Source organism: Megalopta genalis, chromosome 5, assembly GCF_051020955.1.
Source record: "Megalopta genalis isolate 19385.01 chromosome 5, iyMegGena1_principal, whole genome shotgun sequence".
Classification (NCBI taxonomy): Eukaryota; Metazoa; Arthropoda; class Insecta; order Hymenoptera; family Halictidae; genus Megalopta; species Megalopta genalis.
In genome coordinates this window covers 18,418,608-18,443,390 of record NC_135017.1, presented here as the reverse complement: position 1 = coordinate 18,443,390, position 24,783 = coordinate 18,418,608, and the positions used below count along the sequence as shown (strand labels likewise).

Sequence of the window (24,783 nt, the reverse complement as noted above, 5' to 3'; positions counted from 1 at the left end):
AAGCTCGATTAAAAAATAAGTCTCCTCTTCTCAAATTGTCCATTCTTGTCTAGAAGCTGAAGGAAGAACGAGGTGCAAAGCTCGAACAAAAAATAAGTCTCCTCTCCTCAAATTGTCCATTCTTGTCTAGAAGCTGAAGGAAAAACGAGGTGCAAAGCTCGAATAAAAAATAAGTTTCCTCTCCTCAAATTGTCCATTTTTGTCTAGAAGCTGAAGGAAGAACGAGGTGCAAAGCTCGATTAAAAAATAAGTCTCCTCTTCTCAAATTGTCCATTCTTGTCTAGAAGCTGAAGGAAGAACGAGGTGCAAAGCTCGAACAAAAAATAAGTCTCCTCTTCTCAAATTGTCCATTCTTGTCTAGAAGCTGAAGGAAGAACGAGGTGCGAAGCTCGAACAAAAAATAAGTCTCCCCTTCTCAAATTGTCCATTTTTGTCTAGAAGCTGAAGGAAGAACGAGGTGCAAAGCTCGAATAAAAAATAAGTCTCCTCTCCTCAAATTGTCGATTTTTGTCTAGAAGCTGAAGGAAAATCAGCGAGAATTTGCCATAATTCGCGCGTCGAACGTACGATTTTACCGACCTACGCGAATCGTATGCGCCCGGATGTCTGTTTTAGCATAGCGTGACGATCATGTGTCAGGGTTATCGGCAATTCGGTAAATAGTCAAAGGTGAAGAGTTCATTTCCTGACGGGTTCGCGCGCGATCGAATCGATTATGCGTTAAGCAGGATTATGCGGCCGACGTGATCGGGCCAAATTTAAATTTAAATAAGCGCATAATTTACGCCGATTCTTATCGATCGCGCAACGATCGCCATTGGTTCGATCGTGCGGCGGTTTAATTAGCCGCATTGACGTAAAGACGCCGCGAGTCGATAGCTTAATCATTTCGAACGCGTAACCGGTCGTTTAATTTTCGTTACACCAGGATATGTAAACGTATCGCGACAATCGACAATCGGACAATTTGAGAATGATCGAACGAACAATCGCGATTCGATATTACTGATGAAAATCGGATGCAACTTTGCCGATTCTCCGAGAACTTTGCGCTGATTAACACGTTCCGTGCCGAGCTTTTTTTACTCGAATCTTCACACTTTGATATTTTACTAAACTTGATGTATTACGTGCAATTATTAATTCTCGTACACATAACAACGTAACAAAAGCTTATCAACGCCCATTCTTGCGGTGGAAATTGATTCTTCGGTTCTAAATTTCTTGTAAACAATTTGTTCGGTTCGCTAAGTAAACATGCAAGCGTGTACCATCGATGGTACACGTGGCACGGAACGTGTTAAGAAGCAACGGACTGGCTAATTTTTTTTTTACTTTCTTTCAATCGATGGAAACCTCAGTTATTTGTTTGGTCAGCGATCGACAAACAGCTTAATTATTTGATCATTCTGGTCGGCGATCGACGGGAAGTTTAATTATTCGTTTTGTCGGCGATCGTCGAAAATCTGAATTGTCTTTTCCATCGTAAATTAGTCGGAGACCTCGATTAATTTTTTTGGTCGCCGATCGACGGAAACGACAAAATTATTCCTCAACTATTTCATCTTTTTCGTGGACGGTCGACGGAATTCAAGAATTGTGAACTTGTTCCGGACGACAGCTGTTTTTTTCTCTCGGAAAGATCGAGCCGCTACCAGACGCGAATTTCGCAAATATCGACCGTCCAAAGTTCGAGTCTCGTTTTTCGGATGGATCGCGACGCCGTCGATCCGTCGACGTCGACTCGTCGTCTGCGAGAGCGGTTCAATTTAATCTCGAACCATCGGCTTGTTGGTATGTAAATCGATTAGAGTCGCGCAGAGTACGTATCGAGTTATTATTTCATTAACTCTCTAATTGTTCGCCGGTTATAAACGTAATCTTTGCTGATGTGATTCATTGATCACGTTTACTATTATATATATGTATTATACAATATACTATTACTATTATACAATACATAATATATATATAAATAAAAATTATATTATTATACATCAAAAATTTAAAAATATATATATATATATTTTTTATAATATCGATTGTAATACTAATTAATAATAATAATATAAATTATGTCATATAATAATTGTAATTATATTATAAAGATTATAGTTATATTATTATAATTACATATATATATATATATATAAATATATCATTATAATTATATTATATATAATTAAAAATATCAATGGTTGTCGCATTAATGTCAGAGAAATTCGGAAATTTTATGAGAAGTCCGCTTAATACATTTCTATTATTTTTTAACGAAATCCACATAATTTAATTGATCCTCTGTCGTCTCTTAGGATCTCTTTTTAAAGCTAAAACGTTGCAGAACCAAGAGAAAAAACTGGACACTCGTGTTAACAAAATTGGATTTTCTTAAAACGACGCGTTGCAACGTCGCGGCCCATAATTCTCGCCGCTATGGTTTCAAATGCGGCAAAGATTGACCGCGCCAAGATCTCAAAACAAAGAAATCGATTTCGATAAGGAAACTAACGAGAACCTGGTAAAAAAAAACAAACCTATCGTTAACTCGGCCACCGTGGATTCGATTCCCGACGCCCGTTCTCGAAAGGAAAACGACGCGGCGCGACTCAGCCGCCGATTTCCCGAAATGGTTGAACCCGATTGCGAAAAGATAATGTAGGTCAGGCGGGCCTGGAGGCGCGAACAATCAGCCACGACCGAGAGAAAGAAGAAAAAAGCAGAGGAGAAGCGGCGAACCGGGACCGGGCCGCGGCGCGCCGCGCCGCGCCGGTCCGGGCCGGGTCGGGCCGGCATAACGATCGAGCGGAATAATGGCCGAGCATACGGAATCGCGTCGATCGCGATTCATGAACGCGCACGCGATCCATTAAAGCCCCGGCGAAAAACTGGAGAGCCGGCGAACAGGAGCACGTTTCCATCGTTGTGCAACCGGTAGCCGCGTGGATCGGCGTCATCGGCGAACGGGTCGAGAGCGCGGTTTTTCGGACCTCGGCGGGCCCGACGGCGGCCCGAACTCGGCCAGCGGCTCGGCCGCAACTGGGCCAAGGCCGAATCCTTCGAGCGACCGGCGACTCGGTACTCGCCTGGGTCCTACGTCGAATCGATCGCGGTCCCATCGGTTTCGGTCGGGCACGCGCGCTCTCCTCGCAACCGTTTCTCGCTGTTCCGCCATTTCTGCTCTGACCGACTGACCCGCCTAACTCGCCTAAATAATACCGAGACGTCGATGCCGAGCACCGGGGATCGCTCGTGATTTTATTTAACGGCTTCGATCTCGCGAACGTCGATATAACGATCGATTGTAACGGTAATGGAAATAGTTATTAATAATATTAATAACAAATATAACTGTATAATAATAGAATTAACTATTGTATAATATTATATAATAATAGAATTAACTGTTGTATAATATTATATAATAATAAAATTAACTGTTGTATAATATTATATAATAATAGAATTAACTATTGTATAATATTATATAATAATAAAATTAACTGTTGTATAATATTATATAATAATAGAATTAACTGTTGTATAATATTATATAATAATAGAATTAACTGTTGTATAATATTATATAATAATAGAATTAACTGTTGTATAATATTATATAATAATAGAATTAACTGTTGTATAATATTATATAATAATAGAATTAACTATGGTATAATATTATATAATAATAGAATTAATTATTAATATGTTAACATTAATACAATCAGATGCTTCGTGTCGAATCGACTGTTTCCTGTCCGCCGTTAGCTTTCGTTTTATTCGACACGTCGTTCGGTTTCACGATCAACGAGCATTTATTTACTCATCGCGAAGCATTTTCACAGCGATTATTAAATAATGACCGTCTCCCAAGCAACGTCTCGAGCGACTCCGCATCGATTAGAACGTTCCTTTTATTCTTTTCAGCACTATCGCAGTGTTTATTTTACGATAATTGTCTTCCAAGCGACGTCTCAAGTATCCGCGCGCATCGATTGGAACATCGCTTTTACTCTGTCCCGTGCCTTCGACTCGTATCGCACACCTTAATTTCTCATAATCGCGGAATTCTCCGTGAATCGCTGTTAACGTTATTTCACCGTGCGCGATCGTAAATATTTTTTTGCCCCCGGTCTCGGGTCCCGTCGGCGTCTTCGAATCCCCTTTTGCTTCGACAATGCTCGCTCCACGTGTCTGATTCGTATTGATTAGCACGTGCCGCCGCACTTAGCGCGGCGTCCCTCAATTAGCTGCACTTCCGAGTCACCACATTGTTTGTCGTCTTTATTATCCAATTTGCTCGGGACGAAACTCCTCCGCCAGACGGAAGAAGCTGCGCCGAGGGAAACGAAACGAAGAGCCTCGCGAATAAATTGCAATTGCAAATTGCGAGGAAGGAAAAATACTGGGGAACTGATTTAACGTAAATAAAGGAAATATTATTATTATTATTATACTGCTCAGAAAAATTGAGCCCTAGAAAAATTTCGGATAATAATCGAGCAACTTTGAGCGACGATAACTCCGCGAAAAATCATCGCAGCATGACGATTTTATTTTTATATTAAAGCTCGAAATCTCTACTTCAAGATAGTATTTCCCGATTTTAACCTTGACGCACCCTCGCCACTGCAACTCCCTGAATACGAGGACGCGTTTGTCACATCGAAAATGGCCAAGTTTGGCGAAACGCGCTAACTTCGCAAAATTTTTTCCGCAGATGCCGTTTACCGTCGAACGAAGTTCGATTCTTCCTCTTTAATTTAAAAAAAGAGCGATGTGCCTACGATTTTTTTTCGTAAAGTTACAGCGCTTCGAAGTCATCCTGCTTAACGCAAGCTCCGATTTCGAGCCGAAAATGCAAGGATTGCTTCGAAGCGCTGCAACTCCGCGAGAAATCATCGTACGACGACGACTCTTTTTTTAAATAAAAGCTTGAAATCTCTAATTTAAGATAATGTATTTGGATTTTAAGTTTGATACATCCTTATCGCTGTAACCCTTTGAATACGAGGCCGCGTTTGTCACGTCGAAAATGGCCAAGTTTGGCGAAACGCGGTAACTTAGCAAAATTTTTTCCCTGGATGCCGTTTACCATCGAACGAAGTTCGATTCTTCCTCTTTAATTTAAAAAAAGAGCGACGTGCCTGCGATTTTTTTTCGTAAAGTTACAGCGCTTCAAAGTCATCCTGCTTAAAGCAAGCTCCGATTTCGAGCCGAAAATGCAAGGGTTGCTTCGAAGCGCTGCAACTCCGCGAGAAATCATCGTACGACGACGACTCTTTTTTTAAATAAAAGCTTGAAATCTCTAATTTAAGATAATGTATTTGGATTTTAAGTTTGATACATCCTTATCGCTGTAACCCTTTGAATACGAGGCCGCGTTTGTCACGTCGAAAATGGCCAAGTTTGGCGAAACGCGCAAACTTCGCAAAATTTTTTCCCTGGATGCCATTTACCGTCGAACGAAGTTCGATTCTTCCTCTTTAATTTAAAAAAAGAGCGACGTGCCTGCGATTTTTTTTCGTAAAGTTACAGCGCTTCAAAGTCACACTGTTTAACGCAAGCTTCGATTTCGTGCCGAAGATGCAAGGGTTGCTTCGAAGCGCTGCAATTCCGCGAAAAATCATCGCAGCATGATGATTTTATTGTTATATTAAAGCTCGAAATATCTACTTCAAGATAGTATATCCCAATTTTAACCTTGACATACTCTCGCCACTGCAACCCCTTGAATACAAGGCCGCGTTTGTCACATCGAAAATGGCCAAGTTTGGCGAAACGCGCGAACTTCGCAAAATTTTTTCCCTGGATGCCGTTTACCATCGAACGAAGTTCGATTCTTCCTCTTTAATGTAAGAAAAGAGCGACGTGCCTGCGATTTTTTTTCGTAAAGTTACAGCGCTTCAAAGTCACCCTGCTTAACGCAAGCTCCGATTTCGAGCCGAAAATGCAAGGGTTGCTTCGAAGCGCTGCAACTCCGCGAAAAATCGTCGCAGCACGATGACTTCATTTTTATATTAAAGCTTGAAACCTCTACTTTAAGATAGCTATGTCGCGCAAACGTTGTCGCGTTTCGCTTCGCACGAGAAAATCGACGCTTGTTTGCGATGCCGTCGTATCCGACGAAACTTGTCAAGACGCTGGGCGATTTACTTTGGAAACAGCGAAAAGCTCGCGTCACGCTAAGTGGACGGTATTTGTACGTTCAACAATAGCAAACACGTTTATTACGTGCTGGTACACGTCAGCCCGGCGTGGAATATAAGCCCGTCATATTCGGATTCGTATCGTTCAGAGTTGTTTGAACAGTCTCCCACGATCCCATTGAGCTTTCGAGACTCTCGCCGACTATGTCGACAACATCGTTGCACGCCGACGTACAACCCCACACACAGCCTATTTAACAACGTAAATCAACCGAAATGTTTACACCGTGTACGGACCCGCGCGTCTCCGATATATTAAATTTATTCAAGATGACTGGATTCGTCGTGTACGTCGATCGGGACAAGTAATTTATGCTGATCAGATTCATATAACTTATGGTAATCAGATTCGTAATTTACGGTAATTAGATTCGTAAATGTACGACGATGAAATATATATAATTACATTATTAGGTGTAATAGCAACGTTAGATTCATAATGCACGATCATTATTGGTAATTGTACGATATATAGTGTGCCATATTAGATTCATAATGCACGATAATTATTTATATTGTATATTTGTTATTGTACATTTATACAATATAGCGCGCGATATTGCATCTATAATGCACGATAATTAATTATACGATATATAGTGTGCGATATTAAATTCATAATGCACGATAATTATTTATATTGTATATTTGTTATTGTACATTTATACAATATAGCGCGCGATATTGCGTCTATAATGCACGATAATTAATTATACGATATATAGTGTGCCATATTAGATTCATAATGCACGATAATTATTTATATTGTTATTTGTTATTGTACCTTTACACAATATAGCGCGCGATATTGCATCTATAATGCACGATAATTAATTATACGATATATAGTATGCCATATTAGATTCATAATGCACGATAATCATTTATATTGTATATTTGTTATTGTACATTTATACAATATAGCGCGCGATATTGCATCTATAATGCACGATAATTAATTATACGATATATAGTGTGCGATATTAGATTCATAATGCACGATAATTATTTATATCGTATATTTATTATTGTACATTTATACAATATAGCGCGCGATATTGCGTCTATAATGCACGATAATTAATTATACGATATATAGTGTGCCATATTAGATTCATAATGCACGATAATTATTTATATCGTATATTTATTATTGTACATTTATACAATATAGCGCGCGATATTGCATCTATAATGCACGATAATTAATTATACAATATATAGTGTGCAATATTAGATCCACAATGTACGATAATTAATTATAAAATACACCGTGCACTATTAGCTTTATAATGTGCAACATTAGATGCATCATTATCGATAAATCGGTGGCGCGGAGACTCGGTTAGGCGAGCGAAACGTCCAAGGAAATAGACCAATCGGCGTCGCTCGATCCAATGGCTAATTTCGCGTTGCGAAGTAATGCTAATTAAGCGTTTACAGGCTCGTTGTCGTCGTCGTCGTAACTCGAAAAATAATAGTTCGTTCGGTTCGATGGAGAAGAAAAGGAAAAGGGGAAACGAAGAAAGGAAAAGAACGAAGAAAGAAGAAGATCGAATGACAATGATGGAGAGAATGTAATAAAGAACGAAACGAAGAAATGAAGAAGAAACGAACGGACGAAAGAAAGAGAGACAGAGACGGAGCGAGAGAATAGAGGATTTCTGATCGACTACCAAAGAGAAAGTTTCGGCGACGACGCGAATTATACGGCGTCGTCGAGAATGATTGTTCCACCGTGCAAATAGTCATCGCCGAGAGGATCATTCGGGCACGATCATTGTGACCAGTAATTGGACGTTTCTACGGCTAGTCGATCGTCGAACGAAATCGGTCGATCGTTTTCGAAACCTTTGTGGCTGCTGACGAGCGTCAGTTCTCGGTGATTTCGTTTCGTTTCCTTCCCCGTAGACCGGCAAACTACGCTAAATATATAAATATTAAATACTATAATATATATTATATATTTAAATATTAAGTATTAAGTATTGAATATTAAATATTGAATACTGAATATTAAATATGGAATATTTAATATTGAATACTGAATATTAAATATGGAATATTTAATATTGAATACTGAATATTAAATATGGAATATTTAATATTAAATAGTAAGTATTGAATATTAAATAGTAAGTATTGAATATTAAATAGTAAGTACTGAATATTAAATATTGAATATTGAACATTGAATACTGAATATTAAATATTGAATATTGAATATTAAATAGTAAGCATTGAATATTAAATAGTAAGTATTGAATATTAAATAGTTAGTATTGAATATTAAATATTGAATATTGAATACTGAATATTGAATACTGAATATTGAATACTGAATATTAAATATTAAATATTGAATATTAAATAGTAAGTATTGAATATTAAATATTGAATAATGAACATTGAATACTGAATACTGGATACTGAATATTAAATATTGAATATTGAATATCGAATATTGAATATTGAATACTGAACATTGAACATTGAAGATCGAATATCGAATATTAAATATTAAATACCAAACGTTAAATATAATATATAAATAAATGTTAAATATTTATCTCAAACAATTATCCGAACGACGATTGTATTCAGTCGAGTGTTCCGTTCGCGTAATGTAATTACTCGATTGCGGATTTAATGCATTCACGATGAAATTGCGATTGCGCAATTTAAAATGTAAAGTCGATCGAATGAAATTCAGCGCATCCGTTCTCGGTTAATTAAAATGATCGAAGAACGGAACGAACAGCTTTCTGTTTGGTTCATGCATGCCACGGTTGACACGTTCGAAAACGTTCGCTTTTCTTCGCGAACATGCGGCAATAAATAACGTCTAATAATAAAAAGCAATCTAGCAATTATCCATCGTCCGTGACGAATGATTCTGATCCGCTAATTCGTACAATTCTCCGTGTTTTTGTTTCGCGAGTTCCAACGCAGTCGCTCGGACATCGGTTCTTCGGCGCGGGGCGTTTTTTTTTCGCAACAAATCGAAACATTTTCTCCGCAATGATCGCCAAAGACAGGACGAACGCTCGCGTCAATTCGATACGTAAATATTCATTAATTATTTCGGTAAAAAAAAAAAAAACGCGCGCAATCCGCTGCCCGCAAGCGAGACAACGGAGAGCCGCGATCTGTGTGCTCGTTGAACGGCGCATCCAGGAAGTATCGAGCACGGCCAAGCATAAAAGAAGATCCAGCAATACCTCCGAGATCGCGTTGGAATACGAATTAAGCACCGCGAACGCCGCGGCTTACGCAATCCCGATATATGCGTTCACATTTAATCGCACGCAAATTATCTCATAACACCGAGGGGGGAGGGGAGGGGGAAGAAAAACAGAACTTTAATCGCCCGTCATGTTTTGTCCAAGTGGATTGTCCGCAGGCATTGTGCCAGCCGAGAAAAAAAAGCTGGCTAAACGAGTCGTCTCGCGTTTTTCTGTATCGCCGTCCGCGGGAAACACGCGACGACTCATTTGGCCAACCTGGCGGAGCCGCAGAGGATCGCAAACGGTGATCGGAAATCGGTTTTCTCGGAATAATCGAAAACGCTGGAAACCGTGCGATTGTTTCTGGTGAAGGTACCTGTTATGGGACACCGACTTCAATTGTGGCTCCTTTTTGAAACGGTGGCAAGAGTAATTCGATAAAAAGTAGACGTCGCTGCTCTAATTCGATACTGAGTCTTGCATAAGTAATTAGGTTTAAAGGAGGAGCCACTTAAAGTTTCATTGTCTCGATAATAATTTGGTTTTCGAACGTGATGAAGTGTTGTTTTCAAGAGATTTTGTACTAATGTGTGTTGAAAAGAATAAAATAGAATAAATGTGAATATGAATATGAATATGAATATAAATATAGATATAAATATAGATATAAATATAGATATAAATATAGATATGAATATAGATATAAATATAGATATAAATATAGATATAAATATAGATATAAATATAGATATAAATATAGATATAAATATAGATATAAATATAAATATAATAACTATAGATATAAATATAGATATAAATATAGATATAAATATAAATATAATAACTATAGATATAAATATAGATATCAATATAAATATAATTATAAATATAATTATAAATATAATGAAATCGGTGCAAATATAGATATTTTAATATCCCAATATTTCTGCAGATACGCGCAAACAACGTAGAAATTTAATTCCGCCTTTCTAATTGCCTAATTTCGCAATCCGCGGAGCCGGGGGGGAAGGGCCCGTTGAGGCGAGGCCAGGCTCGCTTCCGGTGGTGAACCGACTCCGCGAACGGGGCGAACGAAAAGCTGCCGGGTTCAAGCTACTGAATCGCTCGCGATCGACCAAGTAGACACCGACATTGCTCTTTTCTTCGTCGCAATCGGAAACAAAATTACCGAATCGTTGATCTAACCAGACCGCGAATCTTTCTGCGAAATAATTTCACGAAGAAAGAAGCGCAGGTCGACCGAAACAAAAAATCGTCGCTTTTAATAGTTCTCTGTTAGGTCTAGAGAATTGTCTCATTCCGATGGTTTCGTCAAGCCGAAAATGACCCAAAAGCACGGCGAGATTTTACGGGAACGACGAGGAAAACGACGAGCGATTATTGCGTAATCTCGGGGTCGAAGCTAGCACGCGACGATTCCGTGCCACTTTCGGCGAATGTCGCAACGCTCCGCGAGCCTCTATTGTCCACGGAATTGGTCAATAACGTTACAGACTGTATCGGCTTTCCCTACCCCGAGCACTTTTCCTAACGATTTACGACACGCGCGCCGTGTCTCGCAACGATCTTCAAGTTCGCGCGAGTCCTCGACCTTCGCGGACGAAACGCTTTCGCGTTCGCGATCTTGCAACCGACATTCTTGTTCTTTAATGTACGTCATGGGAACCTATGCTTGTTTGTTCGTACAGAACAATGAAATCGACGTCTCTCGGTTCAATTTTAATACTATTTTCAACGACTATTTCCGTGCAACTGGTTTTTTCATCGAATCAACCCCTTGTGAAATTGTGAAATATAATATTATAATAATATAATATATTTTATATATTATTATATCTCTCTTAATATTTTTAATTCGCTGATATTGATATCCCGGACAATCGATTACAATATTCTAGAAATTATAACAAAGAACAGAGGAGAAAATTATTATAATATTATATATATTAATATTATAATAATATTATAATAATTTTCTCCTCTGTTCTTTGTTATAATTTCTAGAATATTATAATCGATTATCCGGGATATCAATATCAGCGAATTAAAAATATTAAGAGAGAGTAACCTTCTACAGTAATGTCTCCCTAATTGACGCTCAGATTGTGTAAAAAAAGGACAATTTGGGAAGAGGAGATACGATTTTTCGAGCCCCTTCGAGCTCGTTTTTATAGTTCTTAACAATTCGTAACTATAAAAACAAACCGCAGGGCTCGAATAATCGTATCTCCTCTTCCCAAATTGTCCATTTTTGTGGACAATCTCTGCGTCAATTACGGAGAATTTACTTGTATATGCCGTTTCATCTTCTTGCACTTGATACGAACAATTATTATTTTGCATAAGAGATTGTTTTGCATCGCGCTAAAATGTCCAGAAAACCCGGCGCGGTACTCTCGAACGTGTTATTTTGCGAGCCGTGCACGCAGGTACCGGATGACCAGACAGACAGAAGCGGGACGCAACAACGTCGACGAGGATGTTTTTGTGACACAAAGCGACACTTAGCGATCGCTCGAAAGTTTGCGTAAGAAAAACGGTTCTAATTGGCCGGCATTCGAATTCTCGAACGCTGGGCACTCACGGATTAGAAAACGACGAGACGTAAATCGCGCCGGTGGAAATGGTCGCGGACAATAAATCGATATTCAAACACGCATGTGCGACACGCTTGCTCTTTCCTGACCCCACGGGGGCTAACGATTGTCCTTGAAATCCACCGTCGTAATTTTCCGACGCGGTCACTTCCGTTCACGGCGTACATATTCGGTAATCGACCGATGGGTGCAGGAAGTTCAAACCTCGAGTGCAAAGTGCCCGAGGAAGCTCGCATAATCGCGGAAGAAAGACGTCGTTCCTCCGCCTATTATTATTATTATTGTTCTCCTTCGAACGTGATTCCTTCCTCAACAACGAACGAACGATCTTTGAATTTTCGCAGATTCTTTTCAAGCGGAAATCAAGATTCCGCGGACACTATAGCGGACTTCTCTTAGGCTGATTCTCTCCAGTGCGGCGGTGTTTAAAGTTGAAGTCGTTCGTGGATGTTTTTTTTAACGGGGACCTGGTTAACCCTATGAATTTTCTACTCTATAGACCTGTCGGTACATGTTACAAGAGCATGCACGATTTTTTTCTCAGCCTGGAATAGCCATTTTATCCAAAGTTATTCTCCGTGAACCGAACACAAGCTGCAAGGATAATATTGAAAGTATTAGGATAATTTTATAATTTGTTGATATTTATAAATATCTGTTACAGTAATTTTATATTTTCAAAGTATAATGTTTTTGTTTTAAACTGTATAAAATATCGATATTAACGTTCTATTTTATATTTCTTATATTTCGTATATAACCGATACAATTATTAACAATAATTTATCTCTTTTCTGGTTTCAATTAAGATTAAGACACAAATTGTCATTTAATTTTAAAACGCGATTCGAACATTGTCTTTTAATTAACATCCCATTTATATTTGCGCGCATATAATAATTCTAAGTTAGTGATTAGATTAGATTCTTTCCTGTTTTTTCTTTAAATTGGATTCTTTCGAAATAATTCAGATATTCATTCGGTTCGTAATCCGGTAATTAGTACTAATATAAACGTTGACAGAATAATAATTGATACCGCGAAGATAACCCACTTAATAAGTTGATAAAACGTGTCTCTTTCCTCGAGAAAACGGCCAGAGGCGCGCGGATTTAATTGGCGGCCGCGAGGCCGCAACCTTCTCGGCAGCTGTGCGGGCGGGTTGCCTGCTCGCAGGCGCGCTCGCTCGAGAGAGCGAGCCGCGCGGCAAACGCGAGAACCACAGCGCGATCGTGCACGCTGCTGCTCCGAGGAGCCGAGCCGGCACATCGTCGATCAGCTGATCGATAGAAAATGGAACGTTACTCACCGTGCGCGTGGGCGGGCAGCCTCTCTCTCCGTTCACTTGTTGCGCCGCTCGAACGTCTCCTGCGTCCCTCGTCCTCGTTTCTGCCGCCGCTTCCTGCCGGCTCCTGGTTTCCTGTTGGTCGACGGACGCCGCACACACGCGTGTCCCGTGCCCACGTTGCGAAACGCCGGGCTCTCGGTGAGTCCCGGTTAAAAATATATACAGGGCGGGGCTCGCCGAAGACGCTCGAACTTCCGCGACGATTCCTATTCCTTCCTCCGTTCGCCAAAGCTGATCTCCGCCGCTTGGATTATTCAGTCGCCGATTCTAGAGACAGAAATTAGACGAGCGTCAGAAGGGACTCGCAACTCGGGGAAAAGCTTTCTCGAATGTTTACTGTGGTGTCGGACACCCTGTACATCAGAATACGAGCGGAACTCTATGACTATTAGACTGTAGATTTTTTATATAATATAATACATATATATATAATATATAAATAATATATAAATAATATGTATATAATATATAAATAAGAGCGTTCTGCAACTGTTGCAAAACGCAAAAGCTAATTAGAAACGTTCTCCCTTTCTCTTAGATCGTTTTATCATTTAATAATCAATTTTATTAATTCTATTAGATTCTATTTAGTAGAACTAAAGTAAATCTCTTCCTTGCAATCTTTTATTTGTTTCAAATTACGCCATCTCTGTCGTAAACCCATAAAAATCCGCAGTCTAACGATTATTGCAACGAAACTGGATTAACGCTAAACCTACCACCGCCGGTCAAATGATCGGTCTCACATTGTTTATCTCGAAAATTATCGAAGCCATGGCAGCCACCTGTATTTTTATAAAAATCAGAAATTCAAACAAACTCAATCCTGTAATGTTTACAAGGCAACAGCTTGTTGATCGCTATCGGACCTCGCTAGATCAAGCGTTAAATATTCGATGTCTCTTCGAGTGCTACGCTCGCGCCCCCTTTCTAGAGGATCACGACGGCGATGGTCAGCCAAGGACCACCGAGGTCATCGTAGGGGAATCCTGAACCGGGAAAATTAATTGCGACGCGTCGTACGAAACGATGAAATCGACGAGCCAGATCTGCACAGAAAATTAAGCAACAAATTAAAAAAAAAAGGACTTTCCTATAGCCCGCTTTAAGTTCGAAGTACATATACGTAGCTTGAAAATGAACCGAGCATGCGTGCACCGCTGTTCAATAATTATTTGATTCATCGCGGATCGTGGACCCGTCGACGAACAATGGCACACGCGTGTTCGCCGCAATTTCGAAACCGAGCTCGTCGAAAAAACAAAGATCCCGGCGCACCGTTTCTTCGGCCCTTCGCCGGTCGCGTCGCCATTGCGGAACACCTTGTACAGCAGCGGTAGACGGTTACGTCTATTCGGAGGGAAATAATTGCGTAGATAAGAACCGGTTGTTATCGCGCGCGTCGACGATGGTGTAAGCCTCGGAAAACCGTGCGAACGGTTTTTCCCGGCCTATCGGAAACGCGAAGGTCGTCCGCGCTGTCGCGAAGCCGTTTCGGACAGCGTGACAGAGAGATCGCGTTCGTTTGTTTCCACGAGATCGTCTTGTGTCCGACGCGAAACCAGCCACTCACGTGTCCTGTCGAATATCGTAGGGTTTTTCCGGTTGCCGTCGAGCCCGCGTCCCGCGATGCTCGGCCATACAATTTCTGTTCCCGCCGGCGAGTGTCACCGTCCTGCTGCCATGTTCATTCCCGGGCCGTCAACGGTGCAGCACCAACGATCGAGGATCGATAACGAACGCCGACGGCATGCCACGGGCTGTCAACACGGTACGAGCCGCGGCTCGTGTCAATAAATCGTGTTAAACACGACGGATTCTCTCGCGACAAAATCGAAACGGTCGGTTCGCTGCCACGTTCTCGCACGTTCCGCGTAACTGGCGCACCACGAGCGGCCGACCGCGCAACTGCTCCACAGGTTGATCGATAAGTCGATTCCTAATTCGAATTGTTTTCTCCTTTTTTTTGTCTTCTGTTAACGCGATGTAAAGCAACGGGGATTTACGCGTGGATCCGCGGCCGCGGTACGGCGAGATGTGAATTGTACCGATGTAAACATTATCGCGAGAAGCCGAATATACTGTATGTACACTTCGTTCGCGCTTACGGTGGCAACGAGAGAGCGCACGGCGCAGGCGCGCGAACGTTTAAAATGGCGGAAATGCTTTAGCGTTTTCGTATCTTATATTTTGCGTGCTATTGTTTATAATAATTAGACAAATAGAGGGAATTGTTGCAGACGAGTTTTACGAGTAATGTGAGGCAAATGGTTGTGTGATATTACTTCGCGAATATTTAAAACTATATTTTTGTTCTATAGATGCCTTGAACGAACGCGTTCAAACGGTCGTGCAGCGTATGTATGCACGTGTGAAAATTGAAATTGAAAATTACGAGTGAACGTACAAATAGATTGTCGTATAACGGGCCGAGGAAAATATTGGCGATACGAAATTGTATGCATTTGTGCAAAATATGCGAATAAAATAAGTTTACCGGTATTTGCCTGTACTACGATCCTGTGCTATGTTATTGTCGCAAAGACGGCTTTCTTTGAATTGCCTCGATGGGCTTCTCCGTGGAGAAGGCTCCCACGTGGGCTTCTCGAAACAACGTTCGTTTTGTAGATTGAATTTCAGACACCTTACCCATAATTGGTTGCCGATATTTAAGCGTGAAACAGAAGCAGGTTATTCTTCCGCGTTCCTGGTGCTCTTCGGCACTTTCCAGCAACCTCGAGAACGGGAACGTAGCATGGATAGTACGGTGGGAAGAAAGTATAGACCGGTAATAGGATTCCTTCATCTTCTTCTTCTTCGTCTTGGGAAATTCCGTGGAAGAGATCGATCGAAAACAAAAAGAACAGCAGCACCAAGCCCTCGGTTTATTTCCGTACGCACTAATTTTGCCATTATTATGTTTTGAAGCGGTCCAGCCATGTGCACGATTGTAGCGCCTCTTGCGAAAGAACAGTGAAGCTTTTTTCGGGGTTCGTACAGCGCTAATTAGGCCAGTGGCAAAACGCTCAAACCGTTAGACAAACGGTGGTGCCTCTTGCGGCAAAAGTCCCAAGCTCCCTTCGAGGTCCGTACAGCGCCAATTAGTGCCGTGGCAAAACGCTCAAACTATTAGCCAAAATTACCGACGGTCGATTTTGGCTAACAGTTTGGGCGTTTTGCCGCTGGACTAATTGGCGCTGTACGGACCTCGAAAGGAGCTTCCAGCGTCTGCCGCAAGAGGCGCCACCGCTTGGCTAACAGTTTGGGCGTTTTGCCACGGCACTAATTGGCGCTGTACGAACCCCGAAAGAAGCTTCGAAATATCGCCGCAAGAGGCGCCACTTATCCCAAACGGCGGTATTTTTAAATTTTAAAAAGACGACGCGCGTGGATCCGTTTATAAAATAAACTATTCTCGCACATATTAGCCATCCTTAGGATATTGTTCTATTCTCTAAATTGACCTGATCGGGCAGCCTGCGGTCATAGGGTTATTATAGTCGATCAAATAAATCGGACACCGATATTTCCCTGTGTTCATGGCTGAAGGCAACTCGCTCCTTGTAAGTTCACTTTATTCTCGTGTAATTCTCCCCAATTATGTACAAAAATATAATGAGAATCGATAATCATTACAGAGTTCGTAACATTAGGTAGGTACATGACGATGTGTGTGCTCTTGTCTCCTCGGGCTCGACACCTTTCACCATGGCTAAAACAGTTTCTGAAAGTGAAAGACGATCGATCATCGACTTTGGCGTATTCCATACGCGTGTGTAGCCCCTCTCTCTCTCTCTCTTTCTCTCTCCCCCTCGATCACCCAACTACGAGAAAGACCAAGAAACGAAAAGCAAGAAAAACGGATCAACGGAAGAGAAGGAAAGTCGACCGATCGACTGACTGACTGACTGATTGATTGACTGACTGACATAACCTACAACGATCGTCGGACATGCCGAGCCGACCTAGTCATTTATTATTCCGCATTTGTATTTTTCATATACCGTCGTCGATCGCGACCGAAACAATTCGCAAAGAAATCAACGTTCGGTCGGAGAGTTAATCTAGCCCATTCCTCGATACGTGACCATCGCGAAATCAGCGGAACGCGGCCGATTCCGCGCGGAGAAACTCGCGCGATCGATGCGCCGGCTCGAGATGTTCCGTCGCTGGCGCGCGGAAATACCGCGCTGGAGAATCGCTCGTCCCATCGTAATTCGGTTCCCGGAACTTCCGAACGGTATATCCGCCGGTTAAACGCGGAAAAAGAGGCGAATTGCCCCGATCGACTGATTCGTTTTCGACGCTCGAGCACGTCGAAAAAGCGGGCCGGTAACTGTAAAAAACGAGCCGCGAGGCTCGAATAATCGTGTCTCAAGAAATCGTCCATTTTTCTGTATACATTTTGTTGTTCCATTCCGGAAAAAAGAAACTTCGAGAAAGCGAAATCCGATGGAGCGACCCCCCTATGATCCTCCCTATGATCGACTCGTGCAACCGGAAGTCTCGGAGCCGGCTCGATCGACGGAGAATCCCCGGGGGTGGGGGAAACCCGCGGCGGGACCGTTCGTCCCCGACTAAAACCGCGTGGATCTATAGGTCTACTTTTTAACAGTCGTCGAAACAGTTTGTTTGTTTTCGTTAGAAAAGTGCACACGACTCGGCAGAAAAGTAGCACTCGCTTTGTGTACGTGTTTTAGAAAAATACGAAAGTTGTACATCGAGAAGCAGCCTTTTTGTACCGCGTTAGAAATCGAAAGGAACACGGAGAAACGGCGCGGGCCTTGGCCGCGGCGGCGGCGACGGCTCGGGCCGGGTCGGGTCGGGTTGGGTCGAGTCGGGCCGAGCCTGGTCGACCTCGACGAGAAAAACGGCAAAACCTTTGTACAAACGCGTCGACGAAACGCTACGAATAGTGTGTGTCTATTTCAAATCGCGGACGTGTCTCGGCTTTTATTGTCCTCGGCGGCAGACACGGGTCTCTCTCTCTCTCTTTCTTCTCTCTTCCCGGGTTTCGTTCGTCCATGTGTTCTCTTTCTCGCTCGTCATTCCACTTCGATTTCGGAGTCTTTCGTCGGAGCGCAACTTAAATATTCGTTTGCAAGACTTTAACAGGTGCGAAATTGGTTTGTCTCCTAAAATGCTACGGCGGGCCGATCGACCGCGGCCACCGGTGGGCCACCGATGGGCCACCATCCGGCCACCAATGGGCCACCAGTGGGCTACCAATGGGTCACCGATGGGCCACTAGCGGGCCACCTATGGGCCACCATCGGGCTACTAATGGGCCATCAGTGGGCTACCAATGGGTCACCGATGGGCCACCAATGGGCCACCAATGGGCCACCATCGGGCCACCAATGGGCCACCAGTGGGCTACCAATGAGTCACCGATGGGCCACCATCGGTCCACAAGCGGGCTACCAATGGGCCACCATCGGGCCACAAGCGGGCTACTAATGGGCCACCAGTGGGCCACCAGTGGGCCACTAGCGGGCCACCATCGGGCCACCAGCGCGCCTCCGTCATCCAACGGAGGTTCCGTCCCGGCATCGAAACGCGTTCCGGTCGAAGAACGGGGTCGAACGAAAAATTCGAAGAAAAGGGACGAGCAGCTGGTTCGTGTCCCTTCGCTTTCGCGCGCTGCTCATCGTCGCTTCGACCGGAAAGGCGAGGTAACACACACACGCGAAGAAATTGCAACGCGCGGTCTCGCGCGAACGGATCGGGGAGCAAGGGAAACAAACGCGTTTCGAGCGCGGCGGACTCGTCGCTTCGAGGACAGAAAAAAACAACTCGCTATAAATCGTAACTCGACGATCAATTCCTCTGTACAGCGTTCGGTGGAACCGGCGCGGCGGCGGCGGCGGGAACGGAGGACGCGGCCTCCTCGCGTCTCTGCCGCGTCTACGGCGATGCGGAACGAAATGCGACGCGTGCTTCGAAGCTGGCGGCGTATCGGAAGTAAGAACGATGCTCGCGCGAAACAAGGGGACGATTCTGTTCCTAGATCGGCGCAACTGCTGCTCGGTAATCGCTGTCGAGATGTCCGCGCTGGAAACACAGTCGGTGGAAAAAGCCTGCGCGCAGGGCAAGCGTAGGCGTTATTACTTGACGGTTTCTCAACGAAGGCGAACTTTTGACAAAGAATATCGGATCGCCGAAAGCACGAATTTCATTGAAAAGCGTAACGCAAAGAAACCCCGTTCGCGCGCGTGTATTACTGCGGTCGCGTATCTATCACTGCGAGCCAAACACTGCGGACGATTACTGCGTGTCGAGGTTGACGCAACCCGTTTTCTATTAAATGTACACACACGCACAAACACACACGGCTATAATTCCTAAGATATTCTCGCTATGCAAGTTCGTAAGCTTCCGAATATCGCGAAAGTCGACAAATTAATTAAAAATTATCGCGATTGCTGCTACGTGTACGTCATGAATTATCGGTATTAAACGTATGAAAAAAAGAAATTATGAGATTCATCTTTAGAAAATCACACACTGTAAAACGTTACATTTTATTTCCTTTTATAAAATACCGCAGTGTTTGGGCCGTCCGCAGTAATATACCCACGCTTACATAACATCGTCGCATCGCGCGTTGCGAATATCGGTACATCTCGGACGCCGAATCCGAGAGACGGTTGCGAATTCTATGAAGGAACGCTCGGAACGTAGACCTCGAGGCGACGGTGGCCGAAGGTCGTCGCGTCGACGTCCTTCGCGTTTGCATAATTAACCGCGAAAGCACGTCTGTCCACATCGAGAAAATCGCGGCGTTAATAATTCGCGCCTGTACGCGAAGCGTCTCGCTCGCTTTTATTTATCGTTCGTTCTCATTTCTATTATTCTTTCGTTAGTTCTTTACGTCTATTTATAGTAACAGTCTTGTCGACATCGCGCGTGATTTTTCTCGCTCTCGTTATAGTCTAACTATTTTCTTATCCTCCACCTCCTCCTCGACATCGTCGTCGTCGTCGTTTTCTTTTCATTTTATTACAAATCGTCATTATCTCCTTTCCCCTCTGCGCTCCATCAAATATTTCTCTAATACGTTACTTTAAAACTTGGCATTTTAATAAACTTTTTTCTTTTTCTTTTTTTTTTGTCTTCCTTTATATACGAATACTTTCACCGAAGAAAGCACGTCTTTGACACCCATTTTTCATCAACGTTCCTCGCCTCGCGATCGCGATATCGATCTAACTTTTCCCTTGTAAAAAATATACAACGTCGGATTTCTTCGCACAGGATCTTCGAATTCTCTCTCTCTCTCTCTCTCTCTCTCTTCCTCTCTGTACTTTTCTCGCTCTCTCTCTCTCTCTACCTCTCGCATTCTCTCTCTCTCTCTCGTGCGCGCGCGCTTCCAATTTCTCGCCAGTTCTCCTCTCCGCGCGTTTCTCTTCTTTCCGCCCCTTCGTTCCTCCGTGTCTTCCTCGGTCGCCTCCCCCGTTTCTCGGTGTCACACACCGTTACCGACGCGATCGTGAACTGAAAAAAGAAAACGACACGTTTCTCATTTCTGCCTTTGCCTACTGCTTTTGAACGTTCACCCCCTGCTACCACCCCTGAGCGTCTTCGAACGCACGGCCGCGCGCGGCAACGAACACCTCGCCGCGTCCGCTTCCCTCGAAGATGTGTTCTCTCCGCCCGGTTCGAAGAACAACGAACAACAGAGATCGTTCTCGTGAAATAGAATCTCGAGTGCTCCCGGAAGCTTGGTTCCCCCTATCGGATTTAAATGCGCGCGCGCGCGCGCGATCACGGTCGCAAAAGTCTGCTTACAAATGTTTCTGACGCGTTTTTTATATTGTTTAGCTCGACTCTCCTGCTGCGTTCGAAACAAGTTCAGTTCGTTCGATACATTGGAATTCAAATGAATTTCGAAAGCTGCTTAAAAGCTAACGTCACGCACGCCTGTGTGTGTGTGTGTGTGTCCGAACGTTTGGATCTGTATGCTGACTTTTGTGCGAGACTTTTGTGGAGAGCGAGAGCGAGAGAGAAAGAAAGAGAGAGAGAGAGAGAGAGAGCTTGCGGAAACAAAGTATCGCGTGGCTCGCCGAGCCGTAGAAAAGCTAACTTGTTAACGATTCGTCGATGTTCGGTGCGATCCGGCTCGCCGATTAAACGATTCCGAGCCGGGAAACCAAGCTTCGCGGGACGAAGGAGGGATCTCTGGTCCTCCTTCGCGTGTAATCGACGGACGCTTATTTCCTACGGCGAACACCAAAGCTTTGAACACAATCGGGGCAACATCCGGTCGCGTTCGAGTCGACCACGCTGTAATTAACCATCCACCGACACTGTCTTCACCGGAAAAAGATTCGTTCTCAGAAGATACACGATCTCGACAAACAGCGTTCGTTCGATCATTATTGTTTTCTCCGTGGGCCGCTGGATCAATCGAGAACCGGACTGACAAAGTTGCAAAGACCGACGAACAATATATATATATGCTGAACAACAATATGCAGGCGCAGTCGTCGCTCGTTTGGCTCCGGGTCTTTCAAAGCAGCACACACGTCTTCTGTTCGCAGTTGCCAACAAATGTATAATTTTTTTTTAGAAGTACATTCTCATCTTTAATAGTTTCCGAGTTCCCGCAGTTATACAAAAGACATTCGTTTTTTCTCTTTCTACTTTCGACCGTTTCATGGAAATTCAGGATTCCCCCCTGATGATCACAGGGGGGGAGTGGATCATCGGGCGCGGTAGTCGAACGCTTCGACGACCCTCTACGACGGGAAAAGCAGAGCCCGTCGCGGGACGTTGAAGCCGCGCGGAGCCGTTCTAACGTCGAGCCAAAACGTCGACGAGAGGGCTGGCTCTCTTGTACAGGTGTGAGGTAGCGGGTTCCAGCGGGTTCTCTCGGGTGAAAACGGTGTCTGTGAGATCGGTGTCGTCGCTTCGGACGCGACCCGGGCAATTAGAGAGTCGGACAACGATAAAGGAGGTGTAACGGTTAACTGGTAGAGGTCTGCGGGTATCCAAGGTTCTGGTACGACCGGGTCGTCGTCAAAGTTTCTCGTGGTCGGTAAACGTTTTCCTGCAGGTGACGTATACACACATGTATGTACAACATATATACATACGCGCGTGCACGCAGGTGCGCGGTCCGACCGAAAGCGGCTGATCGAAAAGCATCTTCCTCGGTCGCGATCGCGCGAGCTATGCATTCCGTACGATTTCTCCGAAGGAAGAACATCTTCTGCAGAGAACATCTTCCTCTTCTTCGTGGTTCTCAAGGTCGCCTGGCTACGGTCTTGCGTGTACAGGCGCGGCGGTCTAATCGCGCCAGAGCCGAGCGTTGAATTATCGAATCGTTCGCGCGACACCGGCGTCCAGCAGACCGGAAGCAAAATGTGACGCATTCGTACGATCGCAAAAGAAGAAGAAGAAGACGCTGAATTAGCTGGCCTCGGATCGAGCAACCTGCGCGCACGCGTGCGACAGAGAGATGCTGGTGTATATGCAAGATTCGGTGATTCAGAGTTTTCAGACGTGATCTCTTATATTCCAATATAAAATAAATAATTACATTACTTAAATCATGATTCGTAACGCCCCTACCTCCCTCCCTCCCTCCCTCCCCAAGGTTTCTACAAAACGAAAGAAAAGAAGGATCCGCGTACAGCATACGACGCTGGTGGAAATGATCCCGCGGGACGGTCGGTCCGAGGAGAATAAAAAAAACATCTTCGTCCGTGTCCTCTGTGTGTTGCGCGCGGATGTGTGTTGCGCCCTCGCGCGGTATATCGGATGTCCCGCTTCGTTGAAACCCCGGTGCCCAACCCCGAACTATATCCCGAAGCGTTTAGGTACCCGCACACCACTAGACGTAGGGGGTGGAAGGTTTGTGGGATCGTCGTTATCTCCGGCGCGTCCCGACGAGAGAACGCGCGCGTGCCTGGCCCCGAAGAATCGAGTCTCTCTCTAACAAGAAAATTTATGTAGCACACTCTCGTTCCTCTCTCATACCGTTCGCCTCTCTGTCTCACTCTCTCTCTCCTCTCTCTCTCTCTCTCTCTCTCTCTCTCTCTCTCTCTCTCTCTCTCTCTCTCTCATACACACATACACTGTCTCTCTTTCTATGTCTCACAAGCATGCGGACACGCACACGAACGCAAAAGAATTGCACACGCGATCGGCAGCGCAGGCAACGCGACGCGCTTGGAAAGAACGGAATCGGACCATCCGACGAGGGCCCGTGGGATCCCGATCGTGGATCCGGATCGAGGATCGCGGGGGCCGTGTGCGCGTTTTAAATTCTCGTCCGGCGTCGTTCCACCTCGTCTCGTCTATACCGGTCCGCTCGACGGACTTACAAAAGAATCAGAGTCGCTACAATGATCGCTGGGCACGACGAGTGCTTCCATTGACACCTTCACCCGCTAGTGACGATTCTGACGTGTGTGATCGGTACACTCGAGTTCTCGCGGCGACAACCCGTTCCGCGATGACGTCGGCCTCTCGGCAGCTCTCGAGCAACGGTGTTGGCTCGTTCGGACGACGGCTCCCGGAAAGCGAAACGACGCCGCTAGCCGGCCGTCGAGCGTCTCCGCGACTCGTTCCGGTCCCCTCTCCGGCGGCCTTGAACCCTCGCCGGCCCGCAAGCCCCGCCCCCGGCCGGCGTAGGCCCCGCCCTAGTGCCCGCCGGAGCCGAGCGCGGCCCGCGGAGCCGCTGCCGCCGAGAGCTCGAGCCCTGCAGCGACGATGAGTTTAAATATGTTTCGCGCGATCGATCCGGTGCCCCGAGTTTGTCCCCCACAATCAGACGCCGCTGCCGCCGCCGACGCGGGCTGTCCTAAGCGAGCTTCTTCTCTGTGTTGTTGTTGGCCACGTAGCCGTTGTTCGTCCCGTTGCTGTAACAGCTGTTGTACTCCTTGTTGTAGATCGTCGCGTACGACGACACGCCGTTCTGCTGCGACTTCGAGTCGTCTAGGACCGGCATGCACAGCCCGCCCGCCGAACCGTTCTGCGAGCTCTGCCGCGACTTGTTCCCCCTGCCCTTCGTCCGGTCCCCGTACTTCGCCTTGTAGAAGTCCGAGAACAGACCCAGGAACAGCACGCCGTGCAGACCGATCCAGATCATGAAGCCGCGCGGGTAATTGCACTCGATGAACAACAGCTGGAACTGGTGGGTCATGATCATCACGAATTGTACCTGGAACGGAAATTAAGGACACGATTAGACGATGTGATCGATTGGGGATTCGTTTGGAGAGAGAGAGAGAGGTGCATCGACTATTCGTGGAAGCAGCTTTCGAGTCTCTCAAGGAGTGCCACTGGATATTGAAAGTCGTAGACACCAATTTGCTCGAGTCTTCTTCACGAAATTATCAAGCAATTCTGAACTGCCCACTTCCTGAACGATC

The 24,783-nt window shown here is 44.6% G+C and overlaps 2 protein-coding genes across 4 annotated transcripts in view; both read right to left on the bottom strand.

Annotated features, from left to right (window-relative positions):
- Positions 1-15,287, bottom strand: part of LOC117220438 (very long chain fatty acid elongase AAEL008004) — a 91,382-nt gene extending 76,095 nt beyond the window's left edge. Inside the window, exons 1-2 of the mRNA XM_033470395.2 lie at positions 14,976-15,287; positions 13,364-13,669 (exon numbers count right to left, since the gene is read on the bottom strand). The gene's annotated coding sequence lies outside the window, so the exon portion shown is untranslated. The remainder of the gene's footprint in view (positions 1-13,363; positions 13,670-14,975) is intronic.
- Positions 15,288-21,933: 6,646 nt separating this feature from the next.
- The window catches only part of LOC117220490 (very long chain fatty acid elongase AAEL008004), a 73,035-nt gene continuing 70,185 nt past the window's right edge, over positions 21,934-24,783 (bottom strand). For all 3 annotated transcript variants that reach the window (XM_033470485.2, XM_076522235.1, XM_033470489.2), the window contains exon 6: positions 21,934-24,572. In XM_033470485.2, the coding sequence (XP_033326376.1) occupies positions 24,213-24,572 (360 nt within the window). In that variant the 3' untranslated portion in view covers positions 21,934-24,212. The remainder of the gene's footprint in view (positions 24,573-24,783) is intronic.